Raw genomic sequence first — 23,415 nt, forward strand, 5'->3', positions numbered from 1 at the left:
TTTCCATAAAGTTGCAGAAATAATGGTGAGAGCATCTTCAAGCTTTTCCCCGACTAAAAAGGTAGCTAAGGGTTTTCACTAGTTTAAAAAAATTTTTTTTAAATAGTCTTCAAGAAATCTCTATTTTTCATTGTGGAAAACTTCAAACATGTCTTTAAAAAAAGAAAAAACAGAATGATATAATGGATCCCAATGCATCTATCACTCACCTGCTAAAATGATAAACCTTTTGCTAATTTAATCAACTTCTAAGTCTGATTCTAAGAACAAGATGGGATGGATAACTCTTTTAAAGAAAAGATATTGGGTGAAAAAATGTTACAGAATGAAATATATAGTATGATCCTTTTTATATTTTTAAAACCACATACATGAGTATATATTTATAAATATTTGCATTATATATATTTCTGTGTATGCTTGCCCAATACATATATGTGTATAAATGTATGTTTGTTATACATACATATCCATATATACAGTTACATATGCATTTATTATATATATACATATATACATTTTTATATATCCAAATACCCGTGTGTGTATATATACAAACACATTTTTATACACATACATATCCACATTGGATATATATGGAATATATATATAAAACCAGAAAACTCTGGAAGTGTACACATCAAACTACTAATACTGGAGAGGGAGGGCAGGATTTGGAGAAACATTCGAAAGGGACCTTATTTATTCTATAGACCTCTTTACCTTCTACACAGTGCATGCATCGATATATTTAAATCATTACTTTTATTTTTTAAAAGCAGAAAAATCAGCAGGCAGTATCACACTCACCTGGCCATCAGAGGATGTTTTCCTGGGCCCCAACTTTAACAGGCCCTCGTCTAGCCACGCCCCTCCCCTCACAGTGAAGAGTCTACAGGACCAACGTTTGAGGGATGCCTCTATGCCCTCTTCCCTATTTCCCAGAGTTGACCTAAACCCCCAAATTCCTGCCTTTAGGGGCTTCCAAAGCCTCTGCTCCAGCTACGTCCTCCTGCAGGACATACTAGCCCATGACTCTGGGGCATAGGGGAGAGGTGGGTCGAGCTTGGACATACAGGCTGGGGTGTGCAGGTGAGTACATGTGTGAAGCCCTTGGCACAGAGGGATGGAGCCAAGGACAGAAAGAGAAGCAGAGAGCAGGCTGTATGTAGGCTGGCGAGACAGTCCTGGCTCTGGCTCAGAACTCCCGAATTTCCCAGATGCTGAACTCAAACCTTGGCCTTCCAGCTATATGGACAAATGTAAAAGGATAAAACATTATACAGTTTGTTAGCTTGATTTAAAGCTTTTAAATATTCTAACAGATAGTATGTGGGCTTTCCTGTGTACTCTGTCCTGGACTCCACAAATATCTGGTGGGGGTGGGAGCTGGGGGTGAGGGAGGTGCCTTAGCAGGTATCCAAACATGGAGTTCAGTCTGTTTGATTGCTCTGAGATTCTACTTCTTTTCCTCCTCCATATACTTCTACCTCATTATTCTCTCCCTGTCACTAAAAAGTTAATCTAAGATACATCAATTGATAGTCATGGGATTCCTCTAATAATATAGTCTTATAAAAGCTAAATGAGATGAAGAAAATGATACTTAACACGTAAAAGTACTAGAAGAAAATTCAAATAAATATTCCCTTAATCATAAATTATTGACATGGATGGAAAAAAACTTTTATAAGAGAATATCTTATACCTTATATAATGAAATACTACACAGCCATTAAAAATGTTTTGAACTATGCTTGCTTGCTGATGTGGGAATGAATTCATGGGGAGGGGAAGACTACAAAAGCAGCATGGATATTATACAAACCTAGCGTTCATTTTAAAAAAATATTGCTTTGTTGGCATGTAGAAAATTTCTGAAAGCATATATATGAAAAAGGTGACAATGGCTAGGTTTTTGTGTGTGTGAAATTATGGAAAACCCTTCCTTCTACTATATGTTATCTTTGCTTTACCTGAATATGAGAGTATATAGCACTTTTATCATCACAAAAGAATTAATAAGGGTAAAGAGGGAATTCAATTTCTATTAGGTATGTCTTTCTAGAAGCGATAACTAATTCCCACAAAACTAAAAATATGTGTGATTGTTTTCCACAAGAAGGATCTTACTGATGCTACTAGTTAAATTTGTTTAAGAAAAGAAAAAAAGAGAAAAATGTCAATTTCCTGCTGAAAAATCTTACCAGGAAGCTCCCTCTACCCTTGGACCCCAGGATTAGGCAGGAATATGATATCATGCTCCAGATTAAAAGGTCCTAGGATGGACATCCCAGGAAAGCACTCTCCCCCACTGAGAGTTGGATATTGAAGAGATACAGAGGCATCTGATTATATGCTTTCTATCCTCAGGGGCTTAGGAACTGACAATGGCCACATTTCAAATGGCGAAACCCAGGAATTCCTATAGCAACTTTATGATGTCAGGGTTTGGGGTTTTTTTTTTTTTTTTTTTCTAAGTACTCTTGGCGAGTACCAAGGGTTTTCCAGGGACTCCAAGAAGTCCAGCTGAAAAGAAATGAAAGAAATCAACAAAATATTTAAGTCTTTTCCATCCAAATAAATCCTCTTTAAGCAGTACAAATATGGTAGAAAGCCTCCCTAGTGGGCATGGTGGGCACGAAGACCAACTCTGCTATGTAAGAATTTGGTGTCTGTTGGAGGCTTTTCTTTTCTTTCTTCTTCTTCTCTTCCTTCTCCTCCTCCTCCTTCTTCTCTCTCCTTCCTTTCTTCCTTTCCTATGTGTGTGCATGTAGGTGTCTTAACTGTTTTTGTTCCTTCCTATTGGTTCTCCTTAGAATAATAATTGTTACCAATCCACGGGAATGGACTACACACACAAAATGGACTTTTACACACAAAGTAAAACTCTCCAAATAAGTCCCAAGTTTCAAGGTCTTTGAAAGTAGAAATGTTACTTGATGCTATGTGGAAGCTTCAGGTTGTATGCACAAATGGAGAATCAGCAGGCCATAAGAAAGACAAGACTTTGCTCTCCGGGGGCACACATTATGACGCTGTACGAAAACCCTAAGCAATTTCGGTGGTGGGCATGGGTCAGCAGAGGCAACAGGACATTTCAGGTAATTGAGAGTTGGGACCCCAAGGGAGCCCTCCTGCAGAGACTCTTCTTCAGGTCAGTCTCTCACCTGTCCTCATCTTCTCTGCTCTGTGGCTCTCCTTCCCCCCCCACCTACACCCACTCCACAGAGGACCACATGCCTGATCCCCTCTCCCCTTTCCTTACCTAAATGAGCCTCCAACCTTCATTAACACTATGCTCTAAGTGACTGGCAACAATTCCCAGGGTCCCTCCCACACTACCCCACCACCACCGCCGCAGACGAGATTACACCTGTATCAAAGGAGGATAAAAGGAAAGAAAGAAACAGACATTTACTGAGGGCCTACTATGCACCCAACACTATTGCAGGCACAGCAAGTGTACATTATCTCAATTTTCACAACGAAAGGTAGACAGTTTCCTCCCTTTTATATTAAGAGCACTGTTTAACAGATGTTAACTCCCTTGGCCAAGAACATAGATAGTAGATGATACAGCTTCTTTGATCTATCTGACCTCATACATTCTGCTGCCTCAGAAGATCAAGGTGAAAAACTCAAAGGACATTCAACATATAAGGCCAAAGTCAAAGACTAAACAGGACTTGAGCCTCCCTAGGGCCATGGCTCCCTGGTCTTCTGCCCCAACAGTGGGGAGATTTTGTGTAAGATTTAACTCATGGAAAGAGGCAGAAGCCCACTTTCTGCTGCCTTGGACAAAATGTCTCCATTGCTCAGGTAGCACCTAGTTTCCACCTCTCCACCCAAAGATGTTTGCTGATTCTGGCCCTCTCCCCCCTTCTCCCTCCTGCAGATACTACTATTAAAGAAGAGACAATAGGTCCAAAATAGAGTCACTTGTGCTAAGCTCCACATCAGCAAACCAAGACATAATACTCAACTTAATTGCAGTTGCAACCTCTCCCAGGAATGTAACCTTTAACCAGTCCGTCTGGAATTATCTGGTTGGCACTAGTGAGGTCATCTGCCTGGTAGGACCCCCCACGCCCACCCCACCTTCCCCCAAAGGAAGGTGACCTTGCCCAAAACAATCCACTCCTTGTTAGAAGAACTCCCTTGCCACACCTCCTTCTGCCTATAAAAGTCTTCCACTCTGTCCTGCTCCTTGGAATTCCTCTCCACCCGCCAGATGGGATGCGGCCCAACTGATGAATCACTGAAGAAGGCTAGTAAGATCTTTCAGTTTACTCAACTGAATTTTGTTTTTTTAACACTACCAAAATGGCCATCTCGAAGCATCGTGGAAGCAGCACACAACACTGAAACCTTCAAAGGTCCTATTGCTAAAAGCCCTGTCTGGTTTTAATGCTCTCCTATCTGGGGCATGCCACCATATATGAAACGCATCTTCCCTGACAGTCAAACTCATGCCCCGACTCTTCCCAGGCCAGTCTCCTTCCTGCTCTTCAGTCATCTCCATGCTGGTGTCAACACCTCCCCCACCACACACACAGCCATCCTCCACCCATCCTGCCCTGTGGACAGCTGGAGGCTACGCTGAAGTCTCCATTGTTCCAGAAAACCTCTCCTGACTATGCTGTCCCCCAAGACTTCTTCCTCTCTCTCCTGTCACCCACAATTCCACATTTCTGCTTTCTTCTGACTGTGGGTTCACGTATGTTAATTTAAGGCAGGGAGCAGCTTGGACCTCTCTACTCTGTATGGATGACAAAGGAATGCCTTTCTCCCTAGTATCCCCAAGCCAGGCCCTGGTGGCTGAGCCTCCGTGGTACTCACGACTGTGTATTTTCTGCAGAGACAGGTACTTTTCCAGGTTCCTCCTGAGCTTCATCTCATTTCCATACTTGCCCACAGTCCCGTCATCGGACAAGATGAAGTGAGAATGCATGCTGTTGAGTGTGGTGAGCTTGCTGAGGGGGTTGCCCAGCGTCTGGTACAGGCACACTACCTGAAGAGAGTAAAGATATGAGGGAAGGTCAGAGAAAGACCTTGACTCTGACCCCAGAATACAATTTCCCAATAAAAGCAATCAGCCATTCTCAAGGAGGAAAAAAATATGCACCATTAGCCTGAAACTTTTTTTAGTACTAAAACACAAGGAAGTCATGAAAAACAACTAGAATTGTGTTAAAAGGACTCAGAAGACAATTTGAAAATTTTCCACTGGCCAAAATGGGATAGCTCAGACATAATTAAGAGTAATAACTAGAATAGATGAATTGAAACATATTTAATATTCGGTATGTTTCAATTCATGAACCAAAAAAATCTCACTGTTCATCTTGAAGGATGATAGATAATGAATCATTGCTTTGAAAACTGGAAGATAAAGAGAAAGAATCAAGCATTCTGCCTTTTCTCATACAACTGTACCACAAAGTAAAAACAAATCGCTGATGAGAATATGTTTCTCTTTACAGAGTGTTTAGCTAATAAAGAACACTATAATTAAATATCATCATTTGCAACTCAGTTGAGATCATGAATCTACGCAAGGACATCATAAAAAGAAAGATGATCATAAGTTACAAGGAAAGGACCCATCTCTTACGGCATAAACTCGCACAAAATAACTTGTATTTGATCATACCTCTGGATCAAACTACCAATTTACAGGAAAAACAAGAGACAGAGAAATACATTAAACCCTACTATAACAGGCTAAATTTGTAAAATGCAAACTATGGGAAATTCTTCAGGAAAAATGACCTAGTTCTTTAACAAATAAACTGCACCAAAAAAAAAAAAAAGAGAGAGAGAGAGAAAGAGAGAGAGAGGGAGAGAAGGAGGGACAATCCATAGGTTAAAAATGACTGCGGGGGGTGGGGGGGGTGGGGGGCACCTGGGTGGCTCAGTGGGTTAAAGTCTCTGCCTTCTGTTCAGGTCATGATCCCAGGGTCCTGGGATCGAGCCCCGCATTGGGCTCTCTGCTCAGCGGGGAGCCTGCTTCCTCCTCTCTCTCTCTCTCTACCTGCCTCTATACCTACTTGTGATCTCTGTCAAAAATAAAATCTTTAAAAAAAAAAAAAGAAATAGCAAAGTATTGGTAAATCAATTGCTAAATTAGAAATACTGGTTAAAATATTTAGCAGAGACACTATGTGATGTCTGGAATTTGCTTCAAAATATTGGAGTGAAGAAGTGGGGAATGGATAAAGAAGAGAGGAGACAAAACTGGTCTAATTTCATAATTGCTGAAGCTGGGAGATGGGTACACAGGATTTCATTATTTTAATCTCTCTACTCCTTAATGTGTGTGAGATTTTCCAAAATGAAAGTTAAACCATACACATGTCTATGCTAATTGATATAGAGAAGTAACTGTTAAATAGTTAATCCAAAGAACAATCCACAAAAACAAATAAAAATAAAAAACAGATTTACATTGGTGGGTTTCTGTTACTACTTTTTTATGTAAATTTTTTTATTATACATACGTACACATATGTAGAAAAAATTCTACACACCAAGATATTAATGGTGGTTATACTTCCTCTTCATACCTTTGGTAATTTTCATCAAAAATATACACTATTGGGGCGCCTGAGTGGCTCAGTGGGTTAAAGCCTCTGCCTTCAGCTCAGGTCATGATCCCAGGGTCCTGGGATCGAGCCCCGCATTGGGCTCTCTGCTTGGCAGGGAGCCTGCTTCTCCCTCTCTCTGCCTGCCTCTCTGCCTGCTTGTGATCTCTGTCTGTCAAATAAATAAATAAAACCTTAAAATACACACACACACACACACACACACACACACACTATTCTTATACACAGACCTAGACAAGTCTGTTCCTTATTTAGAAAAAAAAAACCAGGATCAAAGAATCAATACACAGGAATGAATAAAGCAGAGAGTAGTACAAGATAAGGAAAGAGAAGGGTCAGTTCATGAATGGTCCTTGTTTTATCAGACACACCACGACAAGAAACTCGACCATTACTCTCAGCAAGACAGGAGCCATTGAAGGGTTTTTCATAGGGGAATAGCATGATCTGATTTATATTTTAGAAGAATTATTTTGGCTACTGTGTTGAGATTAGATGACAAGAAGTGAGAAGCACAAGAGAAAGGAAGGCTTATTACTACAATCGTCCAGGGGACAGATGATGGTGGTTTGGACCTGCTCAGTTACAGTGGGGTAGTGAAAGAGATCATACCAGGTATATTTTTATATTTAAAGTGAAGCTGAGATAATTTGCTGATGGATTAGGTTTGAGGTATTGAGACAGATCATTCCAGGATTAGTCTGAGGTTTTTGGCTTCAACTGCAAGGATAAGATTATTTTCTAAGATAGGCCAAGTAGGAAAACGAAAGTTGACTTGGGTATACTACATTGAGATACCTTTTAGAAACCCAGGTATAGTGTTAGGGCGCCTGGGTGGCTCAGTGGGTTAAAGCCTCTGCCTCTGCCTGTCCTGGGATCGAGCCCCGCATCGGGCTCCCTGCTCAGCGGGGAGGCTTCTTCCTCCTCTCTCTCTGCCTGCCTCTCTGCCTACTTGTGATTTCTGTCTGTCAAATACATAAATAAAATCTTAAAAAAAAAAAAAAAAACAAGAAAGTAAAGAAGAAACCCAGGGATAGCGCTGAGTTGGCAGTTAGACACACATTCGTTGCCTTTGGCTGTGAATGGGATGCCCACTTACATCTTTTCCAATAAGGTCTCTCTGGTTCTCAATGACGCCCCATGGAGGGATTCCAACTGTCCAGATTTTTCTCAAGGACTGGAAGGAATGGGCTTTCAGGGCATCCCCAACATGTTTGGACACACCTATGAACAACAGAGATCAAACTTTAACATGCAAATCATGCAAAACACTGGTGTGATTGCTGGAAAGAGACAAATGGGCATGGGCATATGCAAAGGACCATTCTTAGGGAAAGTTGCTAGGGCAGTGGAATGAATTTCTGATATCCTAGCTTCCTGTTCTCTTTTAACACCTCTTTCTCCTATCACTCACCTCTTTACCTAAACAATTCTCCTCTCCCTTTGGGCAATTTTGGCTTACAACCTCAGTCCTGCCCCTGGTTTTGACTGACCAGAAAGCCCTGTGATGCCAACATGAATGTTCTAAATATGTTTTTTTTTTTTTTCCTCTAACCTTCTCAACTGTCCCAGCAGAACATCCTACAGAAATGGCCCTTGCTTCATGGAAGCAAATTAAGTTAATAGCTTTATAGACATAAATATTCCAGAACTAATGCATTCATATTTGACCTTCTAGAAGTAATAGCAATAATAATAATAATAGCCAGCATTGATCAAACACTTAAAATGCACCAGGTGCTTTTTTTTTTTTTTTTTTAGGTGTTTCACAGGTATTTACACTTTAAGTAGAAACTTTAATCTATTTTAAAGGCAAGAATTGAGTCATAAAGAAGTTACATAATTAGCCCAATGTTATAGAGTTGGTAATTTGTAGAGCTTGTATTCTAATCCAGGATATTTGACTTTTCTTTTTTAAACAGACATGATTTCTAAAACAATTTTAGGCTCAGGTTCACCTAAAACTGAGCCAGTAGTACAGACTTCCTTTGTACCCCTAATCTAAACACCTCCCCTCATGGTACATTTGTCACAGCTGATGAACCCACACTGACACATCATTCTCACCCAAAGACCACAGTTTATGTTGGGATGGGGGCTGTAGATTCCACAGGTGTGAACAAATACATAATGATCTATACCCGTCGCTGTCAGTCAAACAGAACAGATTCACGGCCCTAAAAGTCCTCTGTGTTCCGCTTATTCAACCCCTGCCACCAGCCCTGGCAACCACTGATCGTTTCCCTGACTCCAGTTTCGCCTTTTCCAGGCTGTCATATTGTTAGAATCCTGCCGTATGTGGCTTCGAGATGGGCTCCATCTGCCTTTCAATGACAACACTGCACTGCGCCACTGACCCTTGTTATCTATAGTCCGGGTCCTGTATGTGTCATTAGCACAGACACACACGCACACACACACACTCTCTACCTGCCGCAACCATCTGACGCGCAGCGCCTCATCATTCCCCCTCTCTGCCATCTTCCAACCCTCCCTATCTTTTGCACTTTTCCCAGAGCCATTTTCTAGAATCGGGGATCGGGAGCACCGGCGACTATCCGCATCAGCTATGCCGCCATCCGCGGCAGTAGAGATCGGGACTCCCTTGGTCTGGCCTGGGCTACCGGCACGGTGGGGCTGGTGGAAGCGCTTCGGCGTCCCACATGTGGGCCTAGTACATACTGTCCACTGAGACTCTCTATAAAACCAGTCTGACTGCATCATTTCCTATGCATTTTCCTGTCTAAATTCCTTTGAGGCCCCAGGCTATACAGAAAATAAAACCTCAGTCCCATCAGCAGGGCACCCAGTCTGGCTCCGTCTCCCATGTCCCTGTCCTCTGCCACGGGCACATCCAACCTGTAGCCTTATTGCCTCTTTCTACCTGTGCCTTCACCTCCAGCTGTGTGGCTGGCCTTGAACTGCCACCTCTGTCTAGGAGGATCCTTCCTACCCTTCCTTCAAGGCCAACAGCAAGTGCTATATCCTTCTCCATGCCTCCTTGGGTGCCCTCAGGAGGAAGTGGGAGGTGTCTTCCTCTTCCTTATATTCCCAACACGGGCTCTGTACCTCAACCGTGACCCAGTCAGCACTGATGGTGCTTAGTTGCTCACTCTTATCACAGTCCACCTTGTCACTAAACCCAGGGCCGGTATCTTACTCATTTTTCATCCACAGCATCTATCCAAATGCTTTATACATAAGGCTTCTGGCATCCAATTAAATGTCAAACATTCGTGCCAGATAATGTTCAACAACAGTTGAGGAGCAGCTCAAGAACAGGCAGAAGCTGCTAAGTGACACGTCTCAAACTGAAATGTGTGTAAGAATCACCCGGGGGTGTTGTCAACATGCAGATCCTGGTCCTGCTGGTCTGGGAAGTATCTGAGATCTGGGAAGTATCTGAGATTCCCAGCAAGCTCCAGGTGATTCTGCTGCTGATGTCCCTTCCTGAGCAGTCAGGCCCCAAGGAGCTGTGGTTGAATGGGGTCAGATCCCAATTATTGCTTAAGAAAGCTCCTAGTATGTCGCATTTCTTTTGTTTATATGAACTATTTTAATAGTCTTCACACTGTTGTATTTGTATTCCTTAATCGGTCTTCACTTAAAACACACACACACACACACACACACACACACACACACGAGCAGTACGTAAAATAAAGGCTATGTTCTTAAAAAGGGACACCATGGGGCCAAAATGGAATCACTTATGCCAAGTTATCAGATTGGGGCTTAATACCTAATCTAACCTAATTGTAGTTCCAACCTCCCCCAGAAATGTAGTCTTAACCTTTCATTTGGAAAATTTCTGATCAGTACCAATGAGGTAATCGGTCACAAGAACTCTCCTCATCCCAACCTTCCCCCCTCCCCACCCAACAAAGGAAGATGAGGTAATCTGCACGATTAGACCCCCTGCCATTCCCCTTGAAGGAAGAGGACCTTCCTTGTAACAATCCTTCCTTTTCTTTTGCTAATAACTTCCTTGGCCCACTCCCCTTCCTATAAAAACCTTCCATTTCTTAAACCTGTGAGCATCTCTTTACTTGAATAGGTTGCTGCTTAATTCATAAATTGCTTAATAAAGCCAACCGATCTTCAGATTTACTCGGTTGTATTTCTGTTGTTGAACTTAAGCCCCAGCCCACATACTCCATACTTGAAAGATTCCGCATCCTTTCAAACCTCACCGTGGTTTAAGTTCAGGAAAAGACTATCTTCCTCACCAGAAGTTTAGCCAAAGTTGTGTTAAAATAGCATAATTTAACAATGGCAAAAATGCATTCCAGGAAAGGTCTATGACTGTTCTGGGTTCTTTCCTAGTCATTACGCTTTTTGTCTTTCTTGCGCATGTTACCATGTCTCCTGGGAGCTCTGCAGAGCAGAGATTAAGAGCCACACTTACCAGATTCAGTTATAAAGAGGGATTTTTTTTTTTTTTAAGCGAAGCAGGGAATGCACTTTACCAGTATTAATGCCTTCTGTTATTATCCACGCTCCTGTTGTCTCTGCAGCTTTGACCAAACCATGGCTGAAGATCTCTTTAAGTTTGGAGGGCATCTTGAAGTTCTGGATGCCCCCATGGACAGAGATCACCAGCTTTGGCAGTTCCATCTTCCACTCTTTCAACATTAAATGTAACAGATGATCCAACTTTGTATCATAAGAAGTCCTAATATACTGGAAAATATGCACAGACACATGTACATAAAATAGGAAAAACTACATGCCAGTAACAATGAGCACACAGCAGGGCCACTGAAATGGCCAAAAATTAAAAGGAAGTGTCTGAAATTTCTTTAAAAGTTCATCTTTGTATAATGGAAACATTTACTTTGAAAGGATCCCACACCCCCTGTAAGTTCCTTCTGGGAATTGCAAGTCACGGTAGGAAGGCTTCCTCTGACTCTCAGGGTTGGCCCACCAATGTTCTCCAGAAGGTCTGAGATGAGGCAGAAATGCTTCAAACTGGCAAAAACCACTACTCTAGGAAACCCATTTTTTAAAAAAGCTTTTAGAAATAGGTGAAGTGGGGTTTTTCATACATGCTATTGATGAGGGAGCAGGAGGTTAGCTGAAGACAAAGCACAAGCTGACCCCACCCCCACCCCACCCCTGTGTGGGATGTGTGTGACATTCTTCCAGGGCTCTCCCAACTATTGTAATGCTAATACATTGCTAGAGGGGAAACAACCTTAACTTACAATGGGAAGGCCTCCATTATCTTGTAGGTCCTCTTCTGCATTTGAAACCTCCCTTTTATGACCCCAACTCCCTAGTGTGTGTGTGTGTGTGTGTGTGTCTGTATGTATGTATATGTATGTATGTATGTATATATATATATATATATATATATATATGCCACACCTCAGGGCCTCAGTGCCTCAGCTCTTTCCACCTACAGGGTCCTGTCCTTGTGCTTTAATAAACCACCATTTTGCACCAAAGACGGCTCAAGAATTCTTTCTTGGTGGTGGGCTCTCTGGACCTCACCCACCGAACCTCACCTATATTCCAAAAACACATCACCATGACTTCTAATATACTTGAGTATTTCATACATTTCCATAATTTAAATCAAATTATGATCCAGGAGCATGTATATTTGCTATAAATTTAAATTCTAACCATTCCCTTTATATAGGACTAGCCCATCATTTTTCCAAAATAAGTACTTTTCATAAGAGTCATATTTTTGACTAGTCAGTGCAACACAAAGAAAAGATCAGAGAAATCTGAATCAGCAGGTAAGACCAGAATCATTTTGTGTTTTGCCCAAGACCAAGGTGTATGGCTGACTCTTCCCAACAGACGCAGCCACATACAGACCTAAAATCATAATGAGAGGAGTGTGCCATCCTCAAGCATAAGCTAACAACACCAAGTCAGAATTATAGGAATAAGGACAATAAACCATGAATTAGGAAACTATACCATAAAGAACCACAGGTAGAGACCTTCATACAAAGGCAAATAGAATCATCACCTATCTTCCAGAATGTACTAGTGACTTAAAACAATTGCCTATTTACCTTTGAAATTCTTAAAACATAATCCCTTTATTAAAATGTTAGACTGAACATCGAGTTGGTACAGCCATCACAGAATATAATAGAACCTAAGGATAATCAGGATTCAGTTTGCAAGTGAGGAAAATGAGTTGCCATGGCTTTATTACATATTCAAGTAACGGGAAAAATACAAGTTGTCCTTTGAGAAATGGTTTGTGCTGCTCCAGATCTTGAATAAGGGCAGAGGAGACAGCTCTGACGTGTGTCCACTGAGCTCAACTCTCTCTCAGGTGCCTCTCTTTCATTTAAAATTCCTTTTAGTCCTAGAAGATATTCCTCCTTAAGATGTCAGATAAACAACCTCGATTAACTAAATTATCAGCACTAGTCTTTTCTTCCAAAGGCCAACCGAAGATGGTGCCAAGATGGTGCCGAAGGTTAATGACTTTCTTGCCCCCGCCCCCTCCTTTATAACGAACTCAGACACAGATTTCCCTCAAATCATTTGTGGAATGAGGTGGTAGGGATAAAGCTGGGAAGGACAATGCTGGGTGGGAAATGAGTAACCAGATCTCGCAGTTTTCCTGCTTATCACAGTGAGCAAGCAGTACAATTCTGGGCTTTCATATAAAAGGTAGCTTCTTCTCTTCTGAAAGAGCGAGTAAAACTCATTCAGATATTCAGGATCTAATGCTAAGCATAAAACCTATGAGTGATCAGGAGATCCACTGAACCGTATTTTCAGTTCTCCAGTATGCACCATATTCTCCCTTGGCCTTCCCCTAAGCCCAGAATGTTCTTAGTCCTCTAACTCAGCTGACATCAAACACCTCACTCACCTTTCTGATCTCAGCTTAGCTGTCCCTACTTCCCGATGGCTTCCTTGACCCACACACACTGCCTCAGAAAACCGGGAGTTACACTTTCCATTTTCTCAAAGAACCCTATATTCCCAGCCAGAGCACCCCCATACACACCCTACAATTACACGGGGTAATTGTATATTTATCTCCTGTTTCCCTCACTAGACTGTAAGCAGTTAGTACATGGAACATAAGCTCTTTGGGGCATAGCAAATTATGAGCACCTAATAAATCTTTGTCAAGTGGATGAAAAACTGAGGAAATGAAGGGGATCATGAATCAACATAAAAGCAAAAGGAGGAAGACAAAAACTTTAGGGGAAAATTACATGCAGCGTTATGTGAGAGTCAGCTTTTAAAAAAGATTACAGAGGAAGATAAGGACAGTTTTCTCACCAACTAAAGAGAACACCAATACAAAAAGCTAATACACAAAGCTAAACACAGAGAATTAAAAACTGGAAGTGTAGATTACTGTATCACAAAACTTGATTATGATTGCATTCTTAAGAACTGTTGTTTCAAATCCATCCAACTGATGGTCACACTCGAGGGTACAGCTGATTCTAAGCTTTCCTGGAGTGGACACTGAAAAAGCAGCAGGTGATTAATAAGCTCAAGAAAAAACACCTGAGAGATACCTGACCCGTAAGTATTATGCAAATTACATGCAAAATTATCTTATTAGGGACAGGAGCAAAACTGGCCTGGAAAGCCTACGGACAATCATCACAAGGACATAGCAGGCAGGAACAGCCACAAGGCACTAGTGATGGCTACGCCCTTGCTTCAGCTAAAACCATGCCTTTGGCAGGGACTTTCCTCCATTCCTTAACAAAAGGACAGCCCTTTTGCAACTGTCTCAAGAGCTACAAGCTATTCCCCATAGAGAAGGCATAAGCTTGCTAAAACGGGTCAAATAAAAAGCTTGCCACACCACACCCGGGAAAGGTCCCATGTCCCTCAGAAAGGAGAGAGAAGGGTCAGGTCATTTTTGCAAAGAGGTCAATAACAGATAATTTTTGCAATAAAACTCAGTTATCTGATCATCTACACTTGGAGAGAAGATTTGCAGAAACATTTGGAGGTTATCCTCTGTTAAAAACAAGCAAAAATAATGTGAGTTATTAGCGAACCTTGGCGTGGTGGGTGTGCTCTCCATCTTGAAAATTAATAGTGCCAAATGTGTCTGTAGGGCTTTTTGTCGTATGCTTTTCAACAGACCATTGTTCATTTTCATTACCGTTGGCAGCTGAGATGGCCCAGGAATAATCTATCCCCTGATGGTCTCCAATCAGTCGCCCACAGTAACACCTTAAATATGGGATGAAAACCAGTTTCAGAATAGAAAACACACAATGTCAAAACAGAAAGCAGGTGTAATGTTTCTACACTTTCCTAAGGTAATATACAGATGGCATATATGACAATTTTTTTAAAACCTCACATAAGATTTAGATTAGATTTAATATCGCTAGGTTATCTTCTGAGTTTTGAAACCCCCTCAGCGGGCCTCGCCCTTGGCTGCACCTTAAAATCATCTAGTGAATGTTTAAAAAAAAATGCTAAAAATCTTGTGCACACCCATGTTCATGTAAGCATTATAAAGCATTATTCATAATACCAAGTGTCCATTGTTCATGTAAGTATTATAAAGTATTATTCATAATACCAAGTTTATCCAGATGAATGGGTAAACAAAACATGGCATATATATATATAAATATATATGAATATTATTCAGTCTTAAAAAGGGAAGAAACCTGTAATACGCTACAATAGGGATAAATCTTGAGGATATTATGCTAAATGAAATGAATCAGTCATAAAACAAGTACTGTAGGATTCCACTTATTTGAGGTACCTAGAGTAGTTAAATCCACGGAGACAGACAGTAGAATGGTGGTGGCCAGGGACTGGAAGAAGCAGCCAATAGGGAGTTATTGTTTAATGGACACAGAATTTCTGTTTTGCAAGATGAAAAAGTTCTGCTGTACAACAACAGAAATATACTTAACACCACTGAACTATACACTTAAAAGGGTTAAGATGGTAAAAAAAAAATCAAATTGTACATTTTAAATACGTGCAGTTTATTTCATATCAATTATATCTCAACAAGACTGTTAAGAAAAAAAACTAAAAATCTCTAACATGCAATACTTAAGGAGACACAGAAAATGTTTTCATGTAAAACATAATACGTACATCAAAAGGAAAGAACATTAATGCCGAAAAACATTCAACTTCAGAGAATAAATACAGAGCTACCACAAGAAAATAGCCATATACGAGGCTTGACTTTGAATATAAATTAAATAATAAATATAGGCGATATAATTACAAAGGAATATTTAATAAATGTTCCTGCAAATAAAGTTTTAAAAATTATTTTCGATACATGGCCATAATTTCTATTGTGTAACAAAACGAAGCAAATTAGAGGGTTAAATCTCTTTGAAACTAAAACTATATAAAAACTAACTAACTATAACAATCATCATACTGGTGACAGGACGATAACCTTCTCCTGTTTAATTTAAAAAATCAGGAAGAAAAATTAAAATTTGAGCATGTAGAACTTTCATATATCTATTATATGTAAAGAAGTTATTCAGCTTTTTGAGTGATTCAGGCTTTTTTGTATGTGTATGTGTGAAAAGCAACATAAAAACGTGTACAAGTTATGGGGTTCAACTAAGCAAGGAAACAGGATGACAACAAGAAGTCAGAGGACCATTTCGGAGTTGTATATGGAGGGCCCCTGACTCAAAGGCCCGAGTAATAATCTCAAATTCACAGAACACACATAATCAGAATCTGCTAGAGAGAAATGTATCACCTGCTTATCTTTCAGAATGAGCGATAGTCTTCAAAAATGAAAAACATCTATTCATAAGCTGAATGATTCACCTCCCTGTGAGTTTTTCTAAACAGAACATGAACGACTGCAGGCAACCCTAATTCACACCTGGAAAGATAAGTCACTGGCCTTGCAAAGGACCATTTTTCAGTTTGAACCCTCTTTGCTCTAAGTATTTTTCGAGCCTAATCCATTTCACTTGAATCAATATAGGTTCATTCCAGTTTTTACCAGGTCATTAAATTACGGCATGATGATCCCATAGAAGAAACCAATTACCCCTAATTTTTTTTTAAAGCATCCATGTCCCATCCTTTTAGAATTAAAACTTTCAGAAGTTCCAAATTATACATCACTAACTAAAAGTTTACCTTGAGAACCAACTTTGTAAAGCTGCCAAATGCCAAATCCCTTCCAAATTATTTTAATAAATTCTACAAAATACCCATCAAAATCTTAAAAGAATTTTTCAGAGAATCTGACAAAGCGATTCTAATATTCATACGAATGTGCAAGTTGTCTAAAAGAGTAAGCTGGTATTAAAAAAAAATAAAGTGCAGAGGACTTGCCCTGTCAGATATTAAGATACATTACAAAACTGTAATAATGAAGAACAGTTGCATTTACCAGGAAAAAGAGAAGTAGATCAAAGGCACTAAAAGAAAAAAGCTTAGAAACAGAGCCACAAACATGGGAATTTGTTGTATAACAGAAATGACACCAGAAGTGGCTAGGACAGACTGCTCAGTAACTACCCCAGGATATTTCACCCTCCACATGAAAAAAGGTCTTAGCTATGTTCAAAAATGATAAGTTTCGACAACTTTTAACTTCTGGATAGTGTGAAATAGATGTTTTTCTAGTATCATTCATATTCGTTACCTCTGAAGATTGCAAAGTTGGGAAAATATTGCCCGGGAAATGTTCTGGAGAATAAAGTAGGAAGCAGAAGGAGTAAATGTAGCCTTTTCATTTCTTTTCAATATAGTCTTATACTTGCTTTCAATTTTAGCAAATTGTAAATAATTACTAAAAAGTAAAAATAAAAAATAATTGGAGGAAAGGTAAAAGAGGTTAGTCAAATGGAAAAGCTTCATTCAGTGTGAGGAAATGAATCGAGTCACCCAGAATCTGTTATGTTGAAATCCTAATCCCCCGTGTGCCTATGTCTGGAGACAGAGCCTACAAGGCAGTAATAGTTGAAATGAGGTCTTGGAGGTGGGACTCTAACCTGATAGGGATAGTGTCTATAAAAGAGAAGGAGACACAAGAACTCTATCAGGGTACAGAGCAAAGGCCATGTGAAGACACAGCTTCCTGCAGAATAAGAGAGGCCTCATCAGAAACCAACTCTGATGGCACCTCCATCTTAGACTTACACAGCTCTGAGATAAAACTGTTATTGTTTAAACCACCCAGTCTGTGGTAGTCTATTAAGGCAGCCTGAACAGACCAATACACCCAGCAACCTTATCCTTCCTCTACACCTCCATCTGTGGATGATGGTGTTTTCCTTTCCCCATGATTTGCCAAACTTGGGATTCCAGATTTTTTCTTTTACAAAAATAAATTTAACATTGAGCCAATCCATAAGGTGAACTATGACCAAAATTAAGGAAATTTTCATTTTCCTCCATTTACAAAAGAGAAAGGTAAAACCAGTTACTAACATGTAGTTTAAAATGCAAATCACGGGGCGTCTGGGTGGCTCAGTGGGTTAAAGCCTCTGCCTTAGGCTCAGGTCATGGTCCCGGAGTCCTGGGATCGAGCCCCGCATTGGGCTCTCTGCTCAGCGGGGAGCGTGCTTCCTCCTCTCTCTCTGCCTGCCTCTCTGCCTACTTGTAATCTCTGCCTGTCAAATAAATAAATAAAATCTTTTTTAAAAAATAAATAAATAAAATAAAATGCAAATCACCACTAATATTTGTAATCTGCTGGAGTTATTTCTGTCCATGAGGTTATGTATTATGATTTATAATAAACACAGACTTGGTCTTTGCCCTACGTTTCTGGCACAGATGCCCAAAACCCTTGAGATCTCCTAACTGCTAAGAAAGATAAAGATGCTGAAGGTTGAATCAACCATGAATGACAATGATTCAACCAGAATCAACCACCAATGGCCAATGACTCAGCCAATCCTACCTACATAATGAAGCCTCCATAAAACCCCAAAAGGATGGCATTCAGAGACTTCAGGTTGGTGATTGGGGGTTGGGGGGGTGGGTGTGCTAGAAGAGTGGCTTGCTGAGAAAGAGCACAGAAGCTCTCAGCCCCTTCGCACACAGCTGGCCTGATGCATCTCTTCCATCTGGCTGTTTATCTTTTATAACATCCTTTTTAAGAAACTGTAAGCAACTGTTTCTCTGGGATCTGGGAGCCCAGCTAGCACACTAACTGAACCCACGGAAGAGTTCTTGGGAACCTCTGATCTCTAGCCTATCAGTCAGAAGCACAGGTGATAACGTGGACTTGTGACTGGCCCCTGACCTGGGGGGAGGAAGGGTAGTCTAGTGTGACTAGGCTCTTAACCCATGGGAACTGATGCTATCTCCATGTAGACGATGGCAGAATCTAGTTAATTACCTGGTGGTGTGTTGGGAAAAAACACACACATGTCAAAACTGGTGTCAGAAATAGAGCTTGGTATGATCACAAACCATAGGTCAAACACAGTGCTCTACAGGAACAAACCATCTTTGTGATCTAAATACAATACAGGGGCAGCCGGGTGGCCCAGCTGTGTCTGACTCTTGACGCTGGCTCAGGTCGTGGTCTCAGAGTGCTGAGATGGAGCCCCGCTTCAGACTCTGCACTGAGTGTGGAGCCTGCGACATCCTCTCTCCCTCTCCCTCTGCCTCTGCCCCTCTGCCCCCTCCCCACCGCTCATACTCTCTCACTCTCTCAAACAGACAAATAAAATATAACATAAGCAAATGAAAATGCGATGCTTTATAAGTATTTCAGTTGGTAGAAGCTCTTGCCAAAGGCCCTTGACATTTACATGTCTCGGTAATTTAAATAATCGATCTATTGCATTCAAATAATCACCGTCCTTCAAAAAATTCCCACATCTCTTTTTTAAACTTCCCTTGGAGGGGCACCTGGGCAGCTCGGTCACTTAAGTGTCTGCCTCCAGCTCAGGTCGTGATCCCAGGGTCCCCGATCCGGGTGGGGAGAGCCTGCTTTTTTCTCCCTCTACCTCTGCCCCACCCCCCTAGCTCGTGCTCTCGATTTCAAATAAATAAATAAATAAAATCTGGGCGCCTGGGTGGCTCAGTGGGTTAAGCCACTGCCTTCGGCTCAGGTCATGATCTCGGGGTCCTGGGATTGAGTCCCGCATCGGGCTCTCTGCTCAGCAGGGAGCCTGCTTCCTCCTCTCTCTCTGCCTGCCTCTCTGCCTACCTGTGATCTCTCTCTGTCAAATAAATAAAATATTTAGTAAATAAATAAATAAATAAAATCTAAACAAACAAAAATCTTCCTTTGGCAAGGTAAATAGGACACACCAATAAAGCCCTTTCACTGAGTCCATTCAAGTTGTAAGAAAGCTGTCTCAATAAGTTTTAAACCGAGCACCTAAATATTAAAAGAAATCTTATTTATCTAGGTCTTACCTGATTAAATTCTGGCAGACCTGGCATCCTGCAGTACACCTAAATTAAAAACACAAAACCTCTGTTAGGTTAGTGATATATCTGAAAGTATATTCAATGCTTGTACCATAAATACCCATTGTTTTCCTTGGTCTAAAAATCAGGGTTTGCTGAGTATTTCCTATGTCACCCCCAAACAGTCCCATATGTTGTTTTCCAAATTACACTGCAGCAACCATGACCTAACTAACAGAATGCTGACTTTGGAACCTAAATACCTAGATTGAAATCTCATGTATTTAACAATTTCTCTAAGCACTGGTTTCTGCATTTGGAAGTAGTATCTGGCCTGTAAGGTTATTAAGAGGATTACCTGAGATGATGTGTGTAATGTGTCTCACACTGATACACTGCAGTATATATACTATTGGTGGCTGTTATTTTCATTACACTTATGAAGGTGACAGAATTCTTGAGAATTCTGAGAATTAAAAAATATGTTTATATATTTATAAATATACAATATATAGACATATAATCATATTTAATATATAATATACTATTTATGTATTAAATATATATTATATATTAGTTATAATACAATATAGATACTATTTTAAAACCATAAAACACTATCAAATCAAAAGACAGTTGGTATGATTGTAAGTATTATCCTTATTAATCTTTCTTTTCATGATTCAAAAAGAACCTTCTGAAGTTAGGGGATCATCGTGATCATCAAAGGTCTTATTTTCTTTCTTCTTCTTTATAAAGAAGTTTTAACTAGAAGAGAATACTAGCTAAAACAATGCAAGAAAGGACAGCATTCAAAGACTCAGGGTTATTCTACATTATTCAGAAACAAATACTTAGGCCTTTCATTTCTTCCCATCCTAGCCTTTTGGGACTATCTTTTCTCAGAAGCTTCACTTCAAGAACAATTTCAAAATAAGAAGGAAAAAGGCACTGTAATCAAATCTATCATTTCTGTTTCTTATGAGGAACCATAAAAATAACTGATAAAAGATCAACTTTTATCTAAATTTAAAATCACAAACTACCACTTTTTTCTTCTGCACCATCAAGAAGAAAAATTCATAAAAGCTACAAATCTGAGATTCTTACTGGGATCTAAGAAAAAGAATGGCATAGCAAGATCCGTAATCACCCAATACTTTTTTTTTCCACAATCACATAAAGACCACCTTTTTACATAAAATGCAGATCTTGGACCATTCCATAATATGAAATTATGATCGTCGATATTCTTCTTGAGTCTGTGGACTAATGGCCTATAGGTTATCACATTTCATGGCGTTGAAGATTATGAAGATGATTATAATTATGATTCCATTACAGAAACAGATGGACTGTCTGAGCTCAGTCTGCCTTCCATTGTAACCACCACATTACAAGATACCGTAAAAGATGAAGGGGGAAAAGTGAGTTTACCCTGCCATTCTGTAAACATTTTATTAGGGGGCAAAATGAGAACTTCCAATCATGGGGCTTACAAACCCCAGGTAATTCCGTGAGGGTAGGGCTAGTAAATATTTAACAAAAGCAAGGAACACTGTTTTAGTCATCCCCAAAGAACAAGAATTGCAGTGACCTCGCCATGCTACCCTTCATAAGTATACAACTGTGATTTCTAAACTTTAAATGAATATCAGGTCAAATGCTAAAAAGAGCCTAAAAATAGAGTGGTCCCCCTAATTAAAATACTGCTCTTCTATTTTTCCCTTCCTTCTAATTTCTACTCTCCAAGGGCAATGCCACCCAATCTTAATTTCAGGAACCCAATTACCCAATTACCCTGGGGAATTTTCCATAGCCCTTTATTCTCCTATCTTTCACTGGCTGCTATTTTGAACTTTGTTCTACAAGTAGAGCTTCCAAATGGTTCTCAACAACTCAGAACGGTCAAACTCAAGTCATTCCATTCTGCCATCCATTATCTGCTCAAGCAAAAAGACTTTACAGGAAATGTGGAATTGTCCGCATAATCTGAACACAGTGTCCTAAAATATCCCAAACTGTCACTGTTGTCACAATTTTCCATAAACACTTGAGTTGGGGATAAGGCATATTCACAGTATTTTGAATATTCAGTATTCAGAAGTTGTGGGGAATGGAATGGTGGAATGGATACAGCACTAGATATTTCCCTAATTCCTTTTTTTTAAATTAAGTTTTTAAAATTTTAATTACAGTATAGTTAACACAGTATCATGTTAGTTTTAGGTGTACAATATAGTGATCCAACAATTCTGTACAGTACTCAGTGCTCATTCTGATAAGAGCATCTCAATCCCCTTCACCTATTTAACCCATGCCCCCACCACCTCCCCTCCGGTAACCACCAATTTGTTCACTATAGTTAAGAATCTGTTTCTTCAGGGCACCTGGATGGCTCCGTGGGTTAAAGCCTCTGCCTTCGGCTCAGGTCATGATCCCAGGGTCCTGGGATCGAGCCCCGCATCAGGCTCTCTGCTCAGCGGGGAGGCTGCCTCCCCCTCTCTCTCTGCCTGCCTCTCTGCCTACTTGTGATCTCTGTCTGTCAAATAAATAAATAAAATATTTAAAAAAAATCTGTTTCTTGGTTTCTTTTTTTCCCCCCTTTGCTCATTTTCTTTGTTTCTTAAATTCCACATGGGAATGAAATCCTATGGTGTTTGTGTTTCTCTGACTGACTTATTTCATGTAGCATAATACTCCCTAATTTCTATTCTTCCACTAAGAGAAACAGGAGCATTAAAGACATGAAAGTCACCACAAAATTAACAGTGGCTCCATCCCAGTGATGTCATTATGATCAATTTTTTCTTCTTTATACCTCATTAAGTCATTAAACAGATGTCTATCAGGAGCCTTCCACACAGCGGGCACTGTCATAGGCTCTGGGCTTGCAGTCAGGTATGAAACTGACAACAAGGTCCCTGATCGTACCAGTTGGTCTACAATAATCACATATTATTTTTATAAAGACAAACAAATACTGATTAAAAATAAATAAATGCTAACTTCACAGGTATGATTAAATCCTCTAGACAATTCACTGTATACTGTTTTCCCTAAACAGTCACTCAAAATAGTGTTGTTTTAAAATGAAAAAATATAGGGGCCCCTGGGTGGCTCAGTGGATTAAGCCTCTGCCTTTGGCTCAGGTCATGATCCCGGGGTCCTGGGATCGAGCCCTGAGTCAGGCTCTCTGCTCAGCAGGGAGCCTGTTTCCCTTCCTCTCTCTCTCTGCCTGCCTCTCTGCCTACTTGTCATCTCTGTCTGTCAAATAAATAAATAAATCTTAAAATAAAATGAAAAAATATAATTAAAAATTGTACCTGTGAGGGTCTTTTGAGCTAGGTATGATTTTGTTACATTCTCTCTTGTTGAACACTCCTTCAATCCAGGATTTCTGGGACTAAAGAAAAAGTGTAGTTATTTTTACCTTATAATTAAATGAGAAAGCAAT

At 40.2% G+C, this 23,415-nt stretch overlaps 1 protein-coding gene across 1 annotated transcript in view; it reads right to left on the reverse strand.

Moving 5' to 3' along the window:
- TRPM6 (transient receptor potential cation channel subfamily M member 6) overlaps window positions 1-23,415 on the reverse strand; it is a 146,452-nt gene that overhangs the window by 99,099 nt on the left and 23,938 nt on the right. The window contains 6 exon segments of the mRNA XM_082696485.1: window positions 4,843-5,014; window positions 7,708-7,832; window positions 11,078-11,291; window positions 14,621-14,798; window positions 19,965-20,003; window positions 23,285-23,364. Coding sequence (XP_082552611.1) covers window positions 4,843-5,014; window positions 7,708-7,832; window positions 11,078-11,291; window positions 14,621-14,798; window positions 19,965-20,003; window positions 23,285-23,364 — 808 coding nt within the window.

Source organism: Mustela nivalis (assembly GCF_964662115.1).
Source record: "Mustela nivalis genome assembly, chromosome: 13".
NCBI lineage: Eukaryota > Metazoa > Chordata > Mammalia > Carnivora > Mustelidae > Mustela > Mustela nivalis.